Source organism: Parasteatoda tepidariorum, chromosome 8 (genome assembly GCF_982258835.1).
Source record: "Parasteatoda tepidariorum strain Cologne lab strain chromosome 8, Ptep-v5.0, whole genome shotgun sequence".
NCBI classification, from domain to species: domain Eukaryota; kingdom Metazoa; phylum Arthropoda; class Arachnida; order Araneae; family Theridiidae; genus Parasteatoda; species Parasteatoda tepidariorum.
The window spans coordinates 52480528-52503241 of NC_141762.1; the positions used below are offsets into that span (position 1 = coordinate 52480528).

Genomic DNA, 22714 nt, shown 5'->3' on the forward strand with positions numbered 1-22714 from the left:
ATTTTTCTGTGAATAAAGTAGTAACATTAAGGCAAGAGAATATTTTAACGATATTATGATTCAAGGTAAAGGTTCAAGCTGTAACATATTTTTCTGAGAATGTAGGACAAGAAAATATTCCTTTTTTTATCTTCTAATGCATGAGCGGAATCATACGAATTCTCTACAATTTATAAGTTTATGAGAGTGTACCTCTATAATAAAAATAGAAGTATAAAAATTATTATACAATAGATGTAACTGTACAATTATTTAAAATTGTGTTAATCAATTTGATAACTTAATATTTGCATTGCTAAAATGAACCCCCTTTTCTGTGTTAGTTTCTTGAAAATGAAGATCGTATATTCTGTTTTTTTATAGCTAAGCATTTATTTTTACTCTTATTTGTTATAATTTATCCCACATTGCAAGAATGAAATGTTAATTTTACGATAGTTATACATTTCCTAACTATTTCAAGGTTGAAATTATGTATCTCATTTTATTTATTTGTTATTTTTGTACAGCTCAATTTTCTAGCAAATCATGAATCCTTAGCATTATGTTTTCCTAAATTGCTTGGAATTCGAAGAAAAAAACAAGGAAATACGTACGACCTTCAAACAAAGCCTCCAATTTGAACTCGGTACCCTGTTAAAAGTCGAATTTAACTACTATTCTCATTGTCGGTGACTATTCGCCGAATCATTAAGGTTATCAGATAGTTTAAGAAACTCGACCCAGTCAATTAGCTTAACGATTATCATCTCATTAACCACAGTAATAAGTCAGTGTAAAATCAATTGGGCGTCAGTTGAAATTGGGATGCAGAACCAATTAAGGAGTTCTCCTTTCGTTTTTCAGAATTAAGTAGTAACAAGAATTTATTTTTCGGTATTAATATTAGTTTTCGGTTTTAACAACCTCCAGATGGTACATTAAGAAGACGAATCAGTTGGTGGCTGAGGGTGGATAGCATTTATTAATATTTTGTGCTTTGTGCACATGTTAATATTGTACTTTTTATACACTTCAGCGACATTATACAGTTGTATTATGGATTTAAAAAACTATTTTAATCAAATTTATTTTTTTATTTTATTTCACTTGGGACGTGAATACTTTTTAGACTTGTAAATGGTATGAAAAAAAAAGGTTTAATTTGGAGTGGAAATATTCAATGATTCGTACAGTTTAAAAAACATAGTATTGATTCTCACTTAATTTCAAAAGTTACCAAGTTCGCCAACACATGACATTGTTAAATGACAGACAAAACAATCTTTTCTACTGCATGTCTGATTAATCCAACTAAAATATTTGCAGGGATACCTGCATATGTTTTCCTCAGGCTGCACCATGTTGTTGCTACGAATAGTGTTTATTTTTAAAACATTGTTTGCCAGTTTCATGCTGATAGCAGAGCCATCTATCGACGAACTTAGTAATTAATTTTAAAGCTTTTTTAAAAAAAAAATAATTAATTTCCTAAGAAAAAGGAAGCAAATTAATCACATCTCCTTCTTTTTCTTTAATTGATTTTCAAATTTTTGGAACGCCTGCAGTGTTGGTGTGAAATATTTATAATTTTTTTTTATCCTTTTAAAGATGAACTCTAAATTTTATCATATTCCTTCAAAGTACTTTGAGAAACTCACTGCAAATTTTTTAAACAATTGTTTGCTTTTATACTATTTTAATTACAAATTTTTTCTCTCACCACATTGTCTGTGCGTATGTTTTAAAATAAAGTAATAGGTTATTTTCAACAAACAATTAAAAATTTTATTATTTTTCAGCCTTCCTTTTTTGTTTCAATTTAATGTTTAGAAATTTTTAAATATATTTTAATATGCGTTATGTGTTATTATATTTCTGTATGTTTTTCTTTCTTTTACGAGAACCTACAATTTTAAGATCCGGAACATTTTTTTAACAGATTTAAGCAATATTTTTAATTTTTATTTTGCGAAAATAATAAAAAGTGTAACATTTTTAAAATTCTTCACTACAAAATTTGTCATCAATTTTAAGTCTAAGGTAAAGAAACATTTACTCGTCTTTAAAATTCTCAATAATTCCACATTAGATCAAATTCAGTGTTATATTTTTAAGTTGAAGGAGCCTTTATCATTAAAATCGGTCTTAATTTTATGTTCATAAAATAATAAAAAATTCTTTTAATATAAGCTTTATAAGTTATTATATTCCAGTACGTATATCTACCTTTTACATTCCGTTGGATGATAATTTTACGATTACGTCTTTGTAATTCGAAACACTTTTCACAAATGTGGAAAAAAAAATTTATTTTGAAAAATGAAAAGAGTATTACATTTTCGAAATTCTTGATCAATAGATCTTTTATCAATTATAATTCCTAGATAAAGAAACATTACAGTTTCGTGATGATTCAGTATTATATGAAATTGGTATTATATTTCAAAATTAAAAAAAAAATTACCGATAATAAGTCATTTCTTTTCATAATTTTTTAGAGGAAATAAACTATTTTTAAAGAGCGAAAATCTTTCTGTACTTCTCCACTTTTGTTATATTACATGCACATGATGTTTTTAGTATAATTAATGGAAATTGTTCTTTTAATGAATTTAAGAATTTATAATTAAGTACTCATTAAGTACTTTTCAAAAATAATGTTTTTCTTTCTTTTCAGATTTTTATGATTCATGATACCAAAAAAATAGAACGATTTTGTTAAGATTTTGGTTTATGTAAAAGATTTCGAATGCAAAGGGATTTTATACATGGAATAGAACAAAATAAACAATTTTTTGAAGGTAAGCATCTGATTTAATTATTATTTTTAATATCAGATTTCAAATTACTATTTTGGTAAATAGAATTTTATTAAAAGCATTAACAACTTATAAGGTAAGTTAATTTAACACTAAGGAAATTCTTCAGAATTCTTCAAAATGTTTTGTTTTTAATAAATTTTATAATAAAATTTATTTTCGTTAAAATTAAAAGTTAAAATTATCTTAAATAGCTTTGTTTACAACTATTTGTGTTGATTAAAAGGATTTTATAACGAAAAGACTGTTATTTACAGCATGAAATCTCTGAAATATTCAATAAAGATAACTTAAAATTAATAAAATGCATATTAATTTGTTTTGAAATATAATAATTTTTTTATTTGTTAGTTCTCTGTAACAAACAACCATGAAAAGGTCTTGTAATTCTTTACTATTTTGTAATTGTTTGTATCATGTAAAAAACAACAGAGTAATTCGTAACGAAAATTACCTTTCACGACAATTACCATTTATTTCATTTACTGTTTGTTTTTCATGTACTCAAACACCGAGTTTGAAGTGCAGCTGTTTTTGAGGAGTGCCACCTGGCGACGAATAATTAAGTTGATTAATGAGGCATCCTTAGAACTGATTCCAATGGCCTTGCTCCTTTTCATAATTTACATATAACTATGGTACTTTTCTAAATTCATAACCTGATTGTTTCAAAAAAATTTTTATTTTTATTTTACGATTATATTAGCTATAGTTTTCTAAAAAAAATCTCGATTATAAGAATTATTTTAGCATTTTTATTATTTTATTTATGTTTGTGGAATTAGAATTCATTGTTCCTAAAATTCCACGTTTTGAATAGTTAGACACAGAGCCGGATTATACCTTTCGTAGGCCCTAGGCATAGCCGTTTTTGGGCCCTCCCCTTCTTCCCCCACTCCTCCCCTCTTTTCAAAATATATGCTAAAATTTTCTTGCATATTTCTTTTTTACATTTTTATTAATATGGATTTTAATTTACGATTTATGGATTTTAATTTTGTTTATTGAACTTTATCTGCAATACCGACATACTGCCGATATTGTAGTTGATATCGATAATACCATTATGATTAGTTCGATCGATAACTATGTAAACACTTCACGTCAACAATACAACAGCAAACCTGCAAATAAAACAGTGAAATTGATAGTGAGATTAATTACAAGAAATATTTATACAGTAGAGAACCAATTATCTGTGATGCTCGGGACCATCGCTATCCCGGATGTCTGAATTTCCCAGTTTTCTGGATCGACCAAAAAGTGTCATTAATCGATGTTTTATCGGACCCGAATTACAAGGAAATTACACAAAAATTTGTCAGAATCTGAGATTAAACTAAAAGCGCAAAATTTGGTGAAAATTTACTCATCCGATTTAGAGAAAAACTTTGTAGGTGAATTTTTACTATTTTCAAATTTATATGAACATAAATCTGCACAAGAAATGTTGAAGGCTCAAATTAAAGATAAACTTGTGAATACTTTTCCTAACGTTCACATTGCATTAAGAATATATTTGTCGATTCTTGGATCAAATGCAGAAGGAGAAAGATCTTTCTCCAGATTAAAATTGATAAAAAATTATTTGCGTTCAACAATGAATCAAGATCGTTTGGCATCGCTCGCACTTATGTCTATTGAATACGACATTTTGCGTTGTTTGGAATTCGACAGCATAATACAAGATTTCGTTGAATCCAAAAATCGCAAAAAAGTAATATATTAGATCATAAGATTCTGCAAAATAATTTATTACCGAAAAATATTATATTTTTATTTGTATCTTCATAATTTTGTGCAAAATACACTTGTTGTTTTTAAAGCTAAACTATTTTTGTCAACAAATTTTTTTCTCCCAAGTTTTTCGTAGGCCCCTGAATTTCGTAGGCCCTAGGCACGTGCCTAGTGTGCCTATGGGTTAATCCGGCCCTGGATAGACAGTATGGTTTATTTTGATTGAGATTTTCCTCATTATATTAAAAATATGCAAATAATTTCTAATATTTTTCCATTAAGTTTTCAACTGTTACCTAGACGACCTTAATGTTTTATTTATTTGTTTCTGATTTTGCGTAGCTGCACAAGGAAAACGTTAAAGAAAAAAAAAATTCGGTTTACAAACGAAAGGTTTTGAAAATCAAATTCTTGCTTCACATTCTTCACAAACAGATCGGAAACGATTGTTAAAAATTTTTTATTCCACAATTATGATATAACGAAAAGATTCTTAAAAATAATTTTGCATTTATACTAAAAAATATTCGTTAAATATAAAATTCTGATTAATGATAATGAGAATGGTTCTTATTATTGAAAGTGACGAATTTCTTTGAGAATCTCTATTTATTTATATTGATTTATCGTTCGAAGTATGTACAATTCATCATTGTTTGAAGAAAAATCTCATTTCAAGCTTAATATTGTTGCTCCTAACAGTCTATAAACAAAATTGAATGAAATAGAGCCTTCTTTTCTTGCTAATTATAAATAAATTGCTCAAAATAAAGCATAAAATTTCGACACAGTTTTTGGATTAAGTTTATTGAATCTTTGGTTTAAATTAGATCCTTCTTTTCTAACTATTCTTATTTGTAAAAATAAGGCTTATCATTAAAACAAGGATTTGGATCGAATTACTAGTTTACGAATTAATTTGCACAAAATCGAGCCCTCCTTTTCTGCAAATTACTTTTGGTAAAAATAAAGCATATCACCAGGGTACTATGTTGGATCAAACTAGTTGAATTGTTTACTCAAAATAGAGCCTTCTTTTTCGTCCATTATTTCTGATCAAAATAAAACATAACATTTAGACGCAGTTTTTGGATCAAATTTATCGGATCGTTCAAAATAGAACCTACTTCTTCACCATATTATTTTTGATCATTAGAGCATTGTTTTGGATCCAAATATTGTTACAAATTATTTTTCACTAATAATTTTTAAAATTTTCATAATGTAAAAACTTGTTCAGAACCTTTTTTTTTAAATAGTTATGAATCTATAGTTTTCCTATTTTTTATTGTCATAAGTCACAAATTTAATTCTAAATTGTGAATTATCGTTTAAATTACCGGATATAGTCAAATTTTTTTTTATTCTTCTGTATTGAACAACATTGGACGGAAATAAATTGAAACCCATTTTTATTCATTAATATGAAGAAAACTTCTGATTTTCTTTTCTTTTTTCTTTTATACTTCTACGAGTTTTAATAATATTTTTTTCATTGCTATCGACATGACTTCATCTCTTTCGAACTCTTCATTTTTGTAGCACAGTAGGTGTTACTTGTTTTCACTGAAGTGATCAGTCTAGGGTGAAAAGTGAAAGGAACCCTTTTTTTTTTACAAAATAAATTGAGTCACAGGCTCAAGACGAAATTTTAAAAATAACTCCTTAGCGTTCTCGTAATTCATGACGTCAGAGAGCTATTCCTCTGTTTCTGTGCCAGTTCTTCCACCGTTTCTACTTTCTAGCGCGTTAAAATATTTTCCTGAAGATCATTCTGAATATTCTTTTTTTATAAACCATTCTATTGTTGGGTTCTGTTAAAGTATAATAGTGTGTGTGTGTGCTTCATTTGGGATACGTTTATCAGCTATAGAATGTAGCCTATGGAACATCATTCTATGCAGAATTTTGTTTTTAAAAATGGCAGCACGTCACCGTAATGAAGCAACAATTTACCTGCAACCTGTGGTGGAAAAGGTAATACTTGATTTTGAACTGCAGTTCGTTTTTTAAAACTATTTATATAATTTCATTTTATGTCTTTTAAAAACACGCAAAGCTGTTTTATAAAATTCTTTTTAGAAATTCCACATATTGTGTGTGTCGCTTTAATCATAAGATTTGAGAAGTATACTAAATGTCTTTAATGCTTTTCACTATATTAAATGTCACTATTCTAAATGTATACTAAATGTTTTCACTTTTTACTTCAGTTTTATTGAAACATTTTATTCTCGACTGTCTTTAAATTTTTTATTTATTTTTAGAGTATTTTTGTAATTTATATTTACTTGAGCATAGATTCTATAGTACAGGGGATTCTGCTACCTCCTGTTTGCGAAAAGAGTTATTTTAACGTATTCATAAGTGATTGAAAAAAAGCCTTAGGGTTTTTAAGGGATCTGCAATTTCTTAGTCACAGATTATTTTAACCTATGTCTTAAACTTATAATTAAATGAAGAACTGAAAATTGTACTTACCTTTTTGCTTTATTCATATAAACAAAAAACTATTAAATGTTTTTGACGGTTTAAGAAAATAAAGTAAATCAATAATTCTCCCCCTTTGATTTAATAAATAATTCCCTAAAGATTTGATGGTAATAGTTTTGGTTTGCTATTTTTCATTCATTTCTACCGTTTTCCTTTTTTAATGTTTTAAGTAAGTGCCTTACTGCAGAATAGATTCCCAAAGATACTATTCCTCCGGTTTGCAACAAAAACTCTTAAAAACGTTGCACAAGAGATAAACAATGGGCTATTGGCGACGGTCTGGGAAACATCCTTGAGGATAATCCGAAGACATGCCAACACAATTTTCGATGCTCTGCAGAGGGGATGCACTTTGGTAGCCAGACGACCTGCACGCGAAGTCGAACACTTTATGATAGGGCAATTTAACGAGGACCGATACCGTACAAGCTTGGTCTCTACGCAGACTGATCGAGGTGGTCATCTACCCGCACACTGACGGCAGGCAGTGATGCTCGTCTTCGGTGTTTCACTAGGAACAGTGCCTCTACGATCAGGCCACTGTGGAATCCATTTCTGACCCCATCTGAATCATCTTAATTGGATACTTGCACTTTAAGAAGATGAAGATCATGTATAACCACACATGTGACCTATGACGAGACAGCTGATCGTTTGTAAGCAAAATGGCGCGTTAAAGTTGAACTAAGTTTCTCCTCATAAGTTAAAATGTTATTTAAATTCAAGTTCATATACAGTGCCGTATCACACATCGCATCTGTTGAAATATACGGCTACGTCTTTTATTACTTAACTTAGATTTATTATTTGCTTATGTATATTATTGTAACCGTGATATATTATTTTGTGTACCTGGCAACTTCGATGCCTAATTATTTTCTTCTCGTTCTACATGTCTTCATGCCTGTCTTTGGGTTAAATTAGAAATATAAAATGGAGGAATTGAAATCTTTGTGAAAGAATTCAGATTATGTCATTTAAGAGAATTGATACTTGACTAGCTTAGCTTACTCTAAATAGAATGGAAAGAACAGTTGCTAACACTAGCAAATACTACGTTTCAATAACCAATCAGGATCGAGATACTTACACTTTGCCACTTTCAGGTGTCCCATTAAGAAATTATTATAAAGTACTTAGAAATTAATAAATTTCATGGTTTTATATGGAAAACATTTTAAAAACTACATCATCAAACCACAAAGTTTTTCTTAGAAAGAGATAAAGACAGATAACTCAAATATTTGATTTTTGTAATTATATTGGAAAAACAAAGCAATCATGTTCGCCATTATATACTGATAATGTAAATATCTATATTCTGAGGCGAAATAACATATCTGCATTTCTAGAGGTATGCCCAACTACTTTTTTTTCTAAAACAATTTCTTACAAAACATTGAGAAGCGTTTTATGAAAATATTGCGTTTTCGCAACAGTGGTCAAAATGAGTTACAACAATCCGGAACAGACAAAATGTTAGTTAATTAATTTAACAGTGAAGACAACTAATTCAGTTGCTCACTTTTTCATGCAAAAAACTGTTAATTAATGAAAGATTTTTGTTCGAATTAATTTTAAAATAATATTTGATTCATATTATTACGGATTGCATACAAAAAATAACGTGGCTTGTTTCACAGACTTACGCATCTCTCAATTTTAATTAAGAAACGGATTCTCCTTAAAATTCAAAACGCTGTAAGTCTCGCTAATTAAGTCATAATAATTAATAATAAAGAATCCTTTTAATAAGCATCATTAAACATCTTAGAACACACAAGATGGCTTCTTCAAGATGCCTCGAGCATCAACCAGCTGCGTAAGTCAATATTTACTCTTACAACGTGATTTGAATTTTCATGAAGCTTTAATTTGCCAGCTATTTCGATTCAAAACTGTTTTGGTATTTTACTATAATTAATTTTAATTTTTCTCAAGGTTTTCAAAATAGGGATATAACAAGAAAAGAATCCTGTAATTCCAAGAATAACATTCTTTTAAAATGAATTCCTTTTTTGACATTTTGACAGAATAAGATTGCAACTGTTTTCGACAAAATGTATAATTGCTGGAATCAAACTGTCATTTTTTTCGTATGACTTTTCGTATTTACAGTATTATTCCACTTATAATAACAGAGAGAAGTATGCATTTTCTTTGCTTCCGAATTCAGAACTTCCTCTTATTCCTTATTATGGGAAAACAAATCAAAAGATTCAAAATACAAAAATCGACACCATTAAATACTTTAAAATGTTATTCAATCAAAGCAGTGAATTTTATTTAATTTTAAAACCATCGTTGAACAATCGACCCAAATTTGAGTTTACGACTTCCAATGTTCAACTCCGTATACTTGTAATTTTGAACCCAATCCAGAAAACCAAGGAACTCCTGGATCAGTGCCCCCAGAAGTATTGATGTATTATGGGAACTTGGATGACTTTGCTACCCTGACAGATTTTAACGTGCACCAGTCACTATTTAATACACGGGAATTTTTCGGTCGGCTGGATTCGAACTCCCATTCTTTCGAATGCGAGTCTAAAGCCGTACTAACCAGGCTACCCCGACCCTAAAGTAGTGAATTGAATGACAAGTATGAGTTAAATATAATGTCAAGTAACTTTTGAGGTTTCTGTGGACAAGGGTTATTGCTCATTCCACCGAACGCTCGGAAGCGTGGTCGCGGGTTCGAATCTCACCGTAACCCTGAACGCATCTTTGTTCTTCCCTTTACGATTTTGTGTTATCTGTTCCTCTGCATGAAAAGCATATGCGGTATTTTTTGTATTGAATATATAAGCCTGAATATGTATGAGTAACAGTAAATAAATAAATAAGACAACTTTAATTTAGATAGGAACTAAAAATAATATTTTCTTCCGTAATTAATCTCTATTTAAGGAGAGGATGACGAAGATTTGTGTTTTAACCTATTTTTAAAATCTCTTTGATCTACGAGAATAAATAATGTTTTAATTTCATAATAGAATGTTGATAAAGTTATTTAATATGTAGTTCAGAAATACTTTTCAAAAAGTAATCTATTTCAAAATACATTACGCACTATAGCGGTTATAAATCATTACTTGAATGAGAAAGGGAGAAAAACGTTGATTGAAATCCAACAAATTACAATTTTATTTTTCTTCTGCATGACATTTTTAAACTGATCTTAGATATTTACGCATCTCTGAATTCAAATCTGCAATCGGTTTCTGTCTACAGGTTAGAGTTTTTACTCAATTTAATAACATATTCCTATAGCCAAGATTTTTTAAAGATTCACTCGGGTGAATACTAAGTATCCCCAATTCTTCACTACATTAGACGTGGTAGAAAGTAGACGACAATACATTTCAGTTTATGATGTGATGGTTTAAAGTTGAATACCTATATGTTGTTTAAAGTGTTATTTTCAAGTAGCATGGAAGTGGTTACACTGTTAAAATTTTCATTCTAAAATTATGGTAAAACTGGCAGCTGTCTGTCCATCCGATTAACCGTAAATTTTACGGTAAAGAACAATTTTTTCCTTTATGGTTTTTTAACCATTTACAACTAACATATTTCAAAAACGTAGAAAAAAATATTTAACTAGACCTAGGAGCTCGGCTTCTCGTGAGGTAATGGACAGGCGAGAGTGCCGGACACTGGAACTTGTTCGTGCGTTGAAGGGAATGGAGGAAATATTGTGGTGTCAACACTAGGACTCGAACTCCAGTTCTGTCGGCTATGAGATTGACGGGTAAGCCCACTCGGCTATGATATGTACGCAGTTGCAAAGAACTAAGTAGCTTCATTAGCTGGTTCTAATTGGTGCGATAAAATTCTGGTAGTTTAACTATATAAGGTGAAAGCAGTTAATAAATTTTTTTTCTCAAACTTAACAGTTTGATTACCATTTTATTTATGGTTATTTGACTGTGTTGATTAAATATGGTAAAATAACCATTTAATAAATTGTTATTTAACCATTTTTTCCGAGAAATTTCTAACAATGTATGCATGCATATAAAACTATACGTTCTTTCCAAACTTGTTCATTCGGAAAAGTAAAATAATCTAAATATACCATTTCGGAAAAAAACTAAATAAATAAATAAACAAAACTAACTAACTTTCGAAAAACTAATTTCAGATTTCAACTCTTCTAATCCGAAATAAATAAGATCAGGCGCTTGTAGAAATGCAACAAAAAATTTGATCCCCTGTGTTATTGATACAGCCAGAGTGATCTAAGTAGATATTAAGTTTAAAAGTTAAAGTTATTTTAAGTTACTCAAACTCCACTTCAATTAAAGATTTATTATTTGAACTCTCTCACTATCCTCAACTTCATAGATGATAATGAATTCATTTTTGACAAAATTTCTAAACTCAAATGGCAAAAATTGTGAAAAAATACCGAAATCTGAACAGAAAGAGATAAAAGTTAAAAGGCATTATTAGAAACAAACATCTGCAAGTTTCATAAAGCAATCAAACTGGTTTAATTTTTTTTAAGCTTCCTTTCATTAATGATTAGACAGATTTCGATAGCATTTTCGTTTCTTCTTCGTTAAGAGAATTATTTACGAGCCCTGATATATATTTAATTTCAATTTCCTTTTGACAGCTAATCTAAATATGTATATTAATGGCGGTGATTACAGAACACCCTACATAAATACAAAAGCTCTGTAACTGAGAGCATTTCATAATCATTTGATCGCACATTCGCACTTGTCAACAAGAAAGTCTTTTTCGTTTAATTTGGAAAATCTTTTGCTTTTCTTAAATACTATTTTTCTATTAACTGCAAAATAATTATATCCATGTAAATTTTTTTAAATAATATAAATTAATTACAAATAAATTTATTTTTTAAATAATTACAATAATATCAATTTTTTAAATCCTAATTTATTAATTGCATACTTTTCCAAAAATGTACATTTTTTAAATCTGTAAATTATAAAATTTCGTGAACTTTTTACTTTAATAAATTGTAAATTTTTTCAATTTAATAGCATTAAATTCTTTTTCTGGTGGATGCACTAAAAGTGCCTAAGTAGTATTTTGAATAAATGGACTTCTTCAATGGTAGTATTTCATTATTTTATAAAAATAACGTTTAGAATTTTGAAGAAAATATTTATATTAAGTTTGATTTCTTTGATTCTAGAAATCAAAGTTGCCTTCTTATAGAACTGAGCGTCTTTTAAATAATACCCTCATCATGACATTTTTTTCTCTATAGAGTGATCAGATCTTTTGTTATTCTATAGAGTGGCTAAGTATTTTGTACAAAACCAAGGTAAAGTAAATGATAATTCTCATTTTTATACTGTGCATAAAAATGCCGAGTATTCTATAAAATGTTCAAGTTATTCTAAAGAATCACTGAGTTTCATTCAAAATATAGATGATCAAGCTCTATGTCACCGGGGTCAATCATCTAGGGGTCAACGAATTCGGAGCGTCAGATAGTCACTAAGCAAAGAAAATCGTAGGTAGTGCTCAATATTTTAAGCAAAAAGGTACAGAAAACTGTAAAAAAGAAAGCTATTTGCACACTTCAAAAAAAAAAAATAATCATAAGTTGCGCTACTTTCCATTCAACAACATACCGGCTTCTAAGAATAGGATCTGGCTCCTAAAAATCGCTTCAGGCTCCTAAAAAAAAACGCATTTTTGTAGTTTCTTCTATCTAGAATCATTTTGACATAGGTAAAAACGAAGCCTTTGCAATTATAGAATTTTTTTAAGATTCACAATCTATACATTTAAAAATGTTATATACTGTTAATGGCATACTTCTATATTAAAACACGTTTAAAAATTTTTAAACAAAAATCTATTATTCTTTACAAGGTTTTATTAAAAGAATGCAAATGAAATTGGTAGACTTATAATTGTTTGTTGGGGTCTTATTCAACAATTTCTTAATGACATTTCTTAAGACTTAAAAAAAACCCGTGTGTATTGTCAAGGTTACGAAAAATCGGGTGCAGAGATTGTTTTGTTAATGACCCTTTTTTTGAGACCGCCATGGGTTGTCGTGATAAAAATAACTTTGAATGCTCTCCTAATCTTGGTAACTTCTGTTTGTACTTAAAAGTGATCAAATCATCTGAAACTAAAGTGGTATTAAAATAACTTCTTCCATCAATGCCAAATTGTCAACAGTTGTGCTCTCTATTTTAATCTAAGATTCTTTTCATTTATATTTTCTGTAAATGAATGTCATTGTTAAGAGGTATCTAAACCACATCATTTTTGGGTGCTCGGTGCAAGACAGTACAGTAATGTACTGTAAAATAGTACAGAAATTATAATTTCAACCACTCATACGGAAAAAAAATGTTATCTATTTTTTATAAAGGCAGCGTTATGCAAGAAACGTCTTTGAATATAAAAACAAAACAAATTATGCTATTTTTCTTGCGTAACGAAATTATACGTTTAATTTAAAAATTTGTATTAAGAAAAATGTCTTTAAATAAAATCAAACTGATAAAATTCGTTTTCGTTTTTATCCGAATCAATATGATACATTTAATTAAAAAAAATTTTTTTTTCAAAAGCATTGTATTAAATCAAAAAAGCATTATAATTAAAATATAGCATATATTAAAGCATTATAAAAAAATGTATCATCGCAAGTCAAAATGAAGGGCATATTTAATTTAATTTGCTATTAATTATAAATAGTTAAAATAGTTTTTCTAAACAGTTTAAATAGTTTCAGTTTAAACTATTTTAATTTCATGTAAGAATTAAAATAACTTACACACTTAATGTTGTTTCTCTTACATAATCAAAGGAAGCATTTAATATAATCATTTGTATTGTTTTTAGTTCATAACTGTCTTTAAATAGTTTAAACTGATGGTACTAAAATAATTGAAATACAGACACATGTTATCTTGTTTTTGTTATCGAAGCGGAGAATGATGCATTTAATTTAAAAGTTAATCTTTCATAAATAATGTTTTAAGTTCAAAAATTTATTTAAATAAGTTTAAATTTATAGAATAAAAACAATTTAAGGAGAACTAGACGTTGTTGTTTTTGATGCGTATTGGAAAGAAGCATTTAATATAAATGTCTGTATTATTTTAAGTTTAAAACTTAAAAAGCTAAAATAATTTAAATAGAAACGCAATCTCGTTTTTCTTCCGAAACGGAATTATGCATTTAATTTAAAAACTTATCTTAAAAAATTTGTATTCTTCGAAGTTCAAAATTATTTTGAGATATAGTACAAATTTATGTTATTAAAATATTTTAAATATTATATTGTTTCTTTTGCTTGAGAATGAAACATTTGATTTCAAATTTTGCTTTGTTTTAGCTCAAAACAGAATTTAAATACAAAATTTGAAATTTAATAAATTAAACTAATTTAAACCGAAACACAGATTATCTTGTTTATCATCCGAAATATAATGCATTTAATTTTAAAAAAAATTATCATTCAAACTTTGTATTGTTTCAAATCCCAAACAGTCTAAGGTTTAAAAATTCAAATTTATAGAATCAAAATATTCAAATGAAACTAAGAATTACACTATTCCTCTTCCATAATGGAGTCTAAGGGCGCCGGCAGAAAAATATAAAAGGGGGTGCAACGCTCTAACAAACTACCCCCCCCCCCCACAAAAAAAAATATTAAAAATATTCTGTTATTATATTTTGTTTTGTTATTACATATACTTTCATCTGTTAATTTTTTCAAGATACATTTCTTCATTGTTAACAAGATATTTAAAAAAAGTACGAATCTCTTGTACTTGCAAATTTTACCACGAGAAACTGTATTGATTGCGCTGGCATAGCTACTGACTTTGAAACACAAATAACTACAAACAGTAGCTTCGTATACTAACGCGTTTGTGCACGTTTAACATTGGTATTTATTGTGTTGATGAAGTTTTACAGTTGTGAGAAGTCAGTTTATGTTATACACCTTTGTTAAACTAAATAACTAATAGAAAATATAATATTACTTACATTTTATTAAATGAAATTTAAAAATATAGCTTAGATATCTGCCAAGTTTGTTCAATACAAATATGTTTAATAAAAAACTTTTATAGCAAAATTGTTTTTCTGTATCTTTTTAATTGTTTAAAAAAAAAGGCAGGGGGTGCAAGTGCACCCTCTTGCACCCCGCTGTCGGCGCCCTTGATGGAATCATGCACTTAATTTCAAAATTTATTTTTCAAAAATGCATGGAATATTTCGTTCTTACCAAAGATATTAAGTATTAGAAGTTCCAAGATAACTGATAAGCCGAAGACGAATTGTTCTTAAATATAAAACAGATTTAGTGTTTTTTCGTAATTGTTTATTTTTGATAAATTATTTATTATTATTATTTAGGTTTTAAATATACGTTGAATGTTCGAACACTTACAAAATGTAATTTTATATTTTATATTTGTAAATTTAAACTAACTCAATTTTACTCATGGTATGTCTGCGATTGATGTTCTGTTATTTATGTAAATTATAATTAATTAAGATAAACTATCATATGATATTTTAGTAGTTATAATTGCAACTATTTTAAACGAAAATGTCGATATTATTATCTTTTTAGTTTTAGTTTTTCGTAATCGTTTGGTGTTTTCTTATCCACTTCGTGCCTTTTAATCAAGAAGAGCTTGTGATGTAAGCGTTTCATCGTTTTCTCCAGATGGTTATCGTTCGATCTGTAATTTAGTGTCGTCTGCGGTTTTAGGAGGATAGAAAATACAAAGAAAAAAAAAACTTCTATTAATGAAAGAATTATTTCCACGAATTTGCTTAAGTTTTGGAAGGGTGTTTTCGTTGCTATTTAATATAAAGATGGAAAAAGACTTCATTCAAAGCTTTCAACTTCAACTCGTAGAAATATTCTAAGAAATCAGGCTAGCACCTGCCACGTCCTTGGAAAATTCGATTTGTATATTCCTAGAAAGAAAGTATGAAAAATCATTTAAAAGGCAGGTATATGACTGGTTTTCATAAACACCTATGCACATTTTCACAAGACTTTCTTTGAAAGGTTTCTTCTTATCGCTTAAAATAATAAATTACATTGTCCAAATGGTAAGTCAATTAATAGTATATTAATAATATTTCTGTAAAATTGCACTGATTTGACGAAATATTTTTTTGTAAACTTAGTTTAAATTATAAAATATACAAAAAGTTTCCAAATATTACATTATTGCAATTTAATGAAACTTTGGTTAAATTATATTACCTTAATAAAAACGCGTTTAAATCATTTTTCACATAATGAAATCATAGTTGAATCATGTTCACCCAATAAAATCAGATTTCAATCTTGTCTTTTTATAAAATCTTGTTTTTTTTCATGCTCACTTTATGAAATCGTGTTTTAATTATATTTTAATATTAAGGTACAGAACACATTTTTTCTTTAAATGATAATGATATTAATTTAATGAAATTGTGCTTCCATGTTCACTTAATGAAATCGTTATTATAATTTTCCCTTAATAAACTCGCGTTTAAATCCTGTTCTTTTATGAAATCGATTTTAAGTCTTATTTACTTTATGAAACCGCACTTTAACCATTCTTTAATGCAAAACACAATGTTATTAAGTTTAACGCATAACACAGTTTCATTAAACGTTTAATGCAAAACATTATTCCATTCATTAATTCCAAAACACGTTATTCAGAATTTCATTAAGTAATCATGTTTTTAAATCATATTCGTGCAATGAAATCAGTTTAAACTGCGTTCAATTCATGGAGTCTTATTTAAGTCATGATATATTGATTGAATCTTGTTTTAATCATAATTTAAATAATCTGTTGAATAAACGCTATTAAAAGCATTTACAAATCTTTTAGATTTTTCTTTTATAACAAAACGATTTATCAAATAACTAAAATATAATAGTTTTTTTACATTCTTTGTCACTTATTACAATATAAATTAATTTAAGTAAATACATTGAACATCTTGCCATAAAAATAAATCATATTAAATTGATAGAAAAGAAATTTTTTTGAGAAAGAGAAATTTTTTTTATTTTAAAGCTATGAAATCATAATGTTACTTTACGTTTGCATAATAAATTATGAACATGAATTTTTAATTTTTGCTTGCATTCATTTGCATTCATTCAACCATTTTATCTATTGATAATTGTTTACGATTAATTATGCATTAGTAATCTACGTGCAGTTATGTGATATTTAGAACAACAGAAAGCAATTATATAGATCTTTTAAGTTTAATAATTTTGCTAGCATTCATTCAACTATTTTAACTATTAATAATTGTTTACGATTAATTATGCATTAGTAATCTACGTGCAGTTATGTGGTATTTAGAACAACAGAAAGCAATTATATAGATCTTTTAAGTTTAATAATTTTGCTTGCATTCATTCAACTATTTTATCTATTAATAATTGTTTACGATTAATTATGCATTAGTAATCTGCGTGCAGTTTTGTGTTATTTAGAACAACAGAAAGCAATTATATAGATCTTTTAAGTTTAATAGTTTTAATATTGTGAATTATTATTTAGTAGTACCGTCACGTGTTTCGATTTTTTTCTTCTAAATTTCATCCTGTTGTCTTTCATACACACTAATGTTCATTTTCCCCTTTTTCTTTTCACGTGTGATCAACCAACAGGGGGAAATCACACAAGTTTAAATGCCGTGAGAGGACCGGCTGACAAAAAATAAAGAAAAAAACGTTCCTCGCTGCATGAGAAAATATTATACATGTTTTGCTCTATATCAGAAGCGTGACCAGCTGTCAAAAAAATAAAGAGGTAAAAAGGGAAAGAAAAGAAACAATACATATAAATAAATGTTTATCGTTTGCGCAGTTTCACTGAGTTGGCTATTTGATATCCTGGTTTGACCATAAGTCAGTTTAAATCACCTTCTTCTCCTTCATTGTTTTGACAGTCCGGTAAGGGCCATGGCCTTCTTAAGAAGTTCCTTTTCCATACCAGTTTTTTACTTTTTTGTGGGAAAAAAACTTTCCTCCCTGCGTTAGAAAATATTACACATGTTTTGCTTTATATTAGAAGCGTGACCATCTGTCAGAAAATAAACAGATAAAAAAATAAGAAAAAATACAAGTAAATAAATAATTATCGTCTTCAGTTTTATTGATATAGCTGTTCGATAACCTGGCTTGTCCTTAAGTCAGCATGGATAGTCTTCTTCTCCTTCATTGTCTCGGCAGCCCCGAGTGCTAATTTACAATCTAGCAGCCTTGAGAAATGGTAGCTTAAGGGATAGAGTGCTTGCTGCTCAATCAAGTGACCCGGGTTCGAATCCCAACAATGGCTAGAGTTCGAATTCGGAACACAGTGCTGATGTAAAAATATCCTCAGTGGTTGACGGATCATAGGTTAGAGTACCCATGCCATCAGGCTAACCGTTGAAGGTTTTCGTGGTTTTCTTTTCCATGTAACGTAAATACGGGTAGTTCAGTAAAAAAGTCCTCAGTGAAGGCACATTTTTTCCAGTACTTGGATCAGGAGTTCTCTTGTCTTCTGGATTGGGGTCAAAATTACAAGACTATGGAGTTAAACATTGGTAGTCGTAAATCCGAAATTGGTTCGGCTGTTCAACGACGGCAATAAAATAAAAAAAATCAGCAGCCTTTAACGACTTGTTTTCCTTTTTGGAGATATTTCTCTCAGTTGTAGTTGGTCTCAATAATAATGAAGGCTTCTATTTCTTTTAAAATTTGTTACTTTGACTAAAAAGAGTCAGGAATCAAGTTGCTTTTTATTTCAGAAAATGCCAAACAGGAGAGCGTGTTGTTAAACGCCGATGCATTGGAAAATCGCGCCGGGGTAGGCTCCTTCTCACGAAGTTTTTGTTTTCGAGGTTTGCCTTCTACTTCAAAGTGCTCTCTAATTTTTTCTCAGCAGTACCAGTAGATCTTTTTCTAATCCACTTAACTATCTTACATTTGGTTTTTCCTTTACTTCGATTTCCCGTTGGTCTAGTATTGAAGATTTCTTTTCGCGAAGCGATTATCATGACCTGGTGACGTTTTCTGCTCATTTAATTGTTTGTTGTTTAATGAAATAAAGAATATACTTATTGAATACTCTTACTTATGAGTGTTTTATAGTTCCAAATTGTATCTCTTGTTTAAATATCTCACAATCAAATTTTCAACTTGGAAAAAAAGTTGTTAAAATGGGAATCTTCTTCTTTTTTCTTTTGTACTTAAAGCTAATTTCATGCGAAAAAAGTCCAAATTTTTAACCTTTAATAGCTATGATAAGTTAGCTAATTGAGAGACAGTAAATTAATGACTAATATTAATAATATTACTATGTAGAAAATTTAAATTTTTTTAACGCAACAAGAAATAAAAATATTCTAACTATTATCTTTAGTAAAATTTGGCCGAACATTTGTCAACAAACATACAAAAAAAAGCAGTCTAATAAATTTTTTTTCAGGACATGGTGCAAAGTTGTTTCAGTTTCGGTCAAGAAAAAAAAATGTTAATTATTAACGGAACGTTTGAATGTTCTGTCATTGATAAAAAATATTTAGAAAGGAATAATGAAATTAAATTATGTGAAATTTAATTAGAACAAAAAAAAACCCTATGAGGATGGTAAAAGTCGACAGTGGCAACGTTACGATAAGTTCGCTTAGTTTACATTATGACATTTCGTTGGCAACTTCACGTTTTGTTTCAAATCTCTTTTGTTTTTCTTATTCACGCCAACGAGTTGGAAAAATGGGAGCCTGTTTTTGAGCGCTCGAAATTTATTGACTTTTACCACCTTCATAAGTTTTTTTCTTTATAGATTTTTATTTTATTTAGTAGAACTTTGAATATCTATCATAAATTTGAGACAAACATAAATAAAGTTTTAGAAAATTCGAAGATCTTTGAAATTGTGCCATCGTCATATGTTTAATAACTTGCTTGCCGGTTTATCATTTCGAATATCGTATACTGTTTGACATTTCTCTGAAAAAATTGTTAAATAACAATTTATTTATTTTACCATATTCAGACAAAACAGCCAAATAACAGCAAATAAGGTGGTATTTAAACTGTTAACTGAGAGTAAAAAACTTTTATTAACTACTTTCAACTAATACAGTTTAATAACCAGAATTTTATCTCGTCAACTAGACCCACTCAGTCAGTGAAGCCACTTAGTTGCTTGCAGATGGGTACATGTTGTAGCAGAGGCGGATAATCTGTCAACCTCGTGATTGACGGACTGAGGATTCGAGTTGGTATCGAAATATTTCCTCTATTGTCTATTCCATTCCAAGTGTCCTGCACTCCCCAATTTGTGACCCTGAGCCATTAGAATGCGATGCTGTCCTTCATACATAGATGAGAGCGCCATAAATCTGCTAAACTATCTCCAATTAATTTTTTTTTTTTTACGGTTTTGAAGTCATGCTACTCGTAAATGGTTAATTGCCCATATAGGATTGTAATTATGGTTTCTTAACCTTACTAGTTGCAAACGGTTTCAAAACCGTAAAGGCAGAAAAATGTTCTTTACCGCAAACTTTACGGATGGACAGACTGCTGCCAGCTACTTTACCATAATTTTGGAATGAAAATTCTAGCAGTGTAAATATCCTAATTCCATCCTTGAAAACGTTAGATATTTTGTTTTTTGTCTCTTAATTTGAACTTGGAGTGTTTATCTTCATTATTCCTGAGCTGCAGTCAGTCATGACACTTGACCTTTGTAACAAAAAAGCATCTTAACGATGATGACGGAATAAAAATAAATAACGCTTCACAAAAAAAAGAAAACCTGAATAATCAGGTTCTTCAATCAGACAGCTCAAGAAGGATACTTTTTAACGATGCTGCTCGAAGATGGGGGACGACAAAAAATCACCAATAAAAGCATCAAACGATGTAAAACGTGTACTATCATTTTTGAGTGTGCAAAATAAAATTTGCGTAGGATGTGTCAACTCCCCTCATCTTTAGTAGCTGACGCCTCTGCAATTTCTTTAGCCCAAACTCATTCGAACTACATCGTCAGAATGTTCTGAAATAAAATGTTCCTTTATTTAAATCAACGAAAACGAACATTCCAGTTAAAAATATAAAACTTATTTATTGAATCTTATTGTAGTTGTTATAAAAAAGGAAAAATCTCGTCTACCTTGGCATGGTTTGATGCCGATAGAGGAACATTTGTTGTTCAAATAAGTCAACGTAAGTTCTTTAAAAATGTTCTAAGCAGACGATAGAAAATCTGAAATGCATTGTTTTGACCGTCTGGCAACACCATGTGGTGCAAACTTTTGCCTGCATTGCAAGTTTCCGTTCGTCACTGACGTCAATTGAAGCATATTTTTTTGACTAATTCTACTATTCGAAGAATTAATCCTCCACCATGAAAGCTGCTTTCATGGGCGTATTCAGAAAGAAGTGTTTAAAAGTTAAAAATAAGGTAAGATTTTTTTTTCATTAATTGGTTTTTAAAATTCACATCTGGTATAGAAATTCTAATGAAATATTTGTTTGATTGTGCCTTCAATGCGGTCTAATTGTTATATTTTTGTGAGCTTGTTCAAATTTCGAATAAAATGACAATTAAGTGGGTATCTATTGCTTTAATCAGGGCTAAGAAGTCGCTATCGATAACAATTTTGCAGAAATAGAAGTCGGAAGAATTCGCTCAACACGGATTCCAGTTTGTTAAAAAAGAGACCTAATAGGGTAAAAGAAGAAATTGTTTTGAGAAAAATTTCTAATTTATTAATACATATTTAACTAAAATTATGAGTAAATTGTGGTTCAATTATTTTAACAGCTTATCACAAAGTTAGTTTATCCGATTTGAGCATTTTTGAGTCCGTGTTTGAATAAACTGAAACAAAATTATTAAAACTATCGAAAAATTAAACTTTAATACTGTAAAGAGAAAACATGGTGATTAAAAATAACTAACGTAAATCTCTATATTGTGAGAAAAATAAAGATGATAAAAAAAGCTAAAATAAAACGTAAAACTATTCGAATGATCAGGATGTTCTAAGATTAACATGTTTCTTTCATTATAACTTTATTTTCAATATTATCGCATTTATATGAATTATGGATGAAGATAAATGTTTTAAAGACAGTTTGCTTGGAAATGTAAACAGCAATGGAACCTATAACTGTTTTTGAAAAAGGCAAAAATGAAATTGAAGTTAATCTAAAAATTAAACTTTCTTTTCTTTTAAAAAGTAAAATTACTTTCAGGCTTTTGGCACAAAATTGCTACCACCTTTCAAAAAGTAAGCGCTAATACTCGTTTTTTTACTAATAAAATACTTATAAATATATTAATTTGATAATACAATTAATAAAAGAAACCTGCTTTTCTCGGCATTATAAATTATTCACTGAGATATTTTTAAAGAAGCAGGTGTTGAATGTTAACTGCACTCATATAAACAGTGCTACAATTAAAAGAAAACTTACTAAAATAATTGTTTAGTCAGACTCAAAATAATCAAATTTCAAAGCTTAAAGCATAAAACTACAGAATGTTAATTAATAATAAGGCCATTTTGAAAATTAATTATATTAAACAGCTATTTGATTTATTATAAAGTTAGTGGTTTCACAATTTTAAATTTCACTCAGCATTGTTCGCTAAGTTCAGTTATGAATTTTTACGCAAATACTT

The 22714-nt window shown here is 28.8% G+C and overlaps 1 protein-coding gene across 5 annotated transcripts in view; it reads left to right on the top strand.

The window, feature by feature from the left end:
- LOC107438869 (NAD(+) hydrolase sarm1) overlaps positions 1-22714 on the top strand; it is a 120568-nt gene that overhangs the window by 32308 nt on the left and 65546 nt on the right. The window contains exon 2 of one of the 5 annotated variants that reach the window (XM_087150316.1): positions 2660-2783. The exons of 1 other annotated variant lie outside the window; for it this stretch is intronic. Coding sequence is in view for 3 of the 4 variants with exons in the window: in XM_087150312.1 (XP_087006438.1) it covers positions 16044-16118 (75 nt within the window). In the remaining variant the exon portion in view is untranslated. Of the gene's footprint in view, positions 1-2659; positions 2784-6253; positions 6516-15971; positions 16119-20847; positions 21488-22714 lie in introns of those variants that run through there. 3 more of the 5 variants (XM_087150313.1, XM_087150312.1, XM_087150314.1) reach the window with 3 other exon arrangements.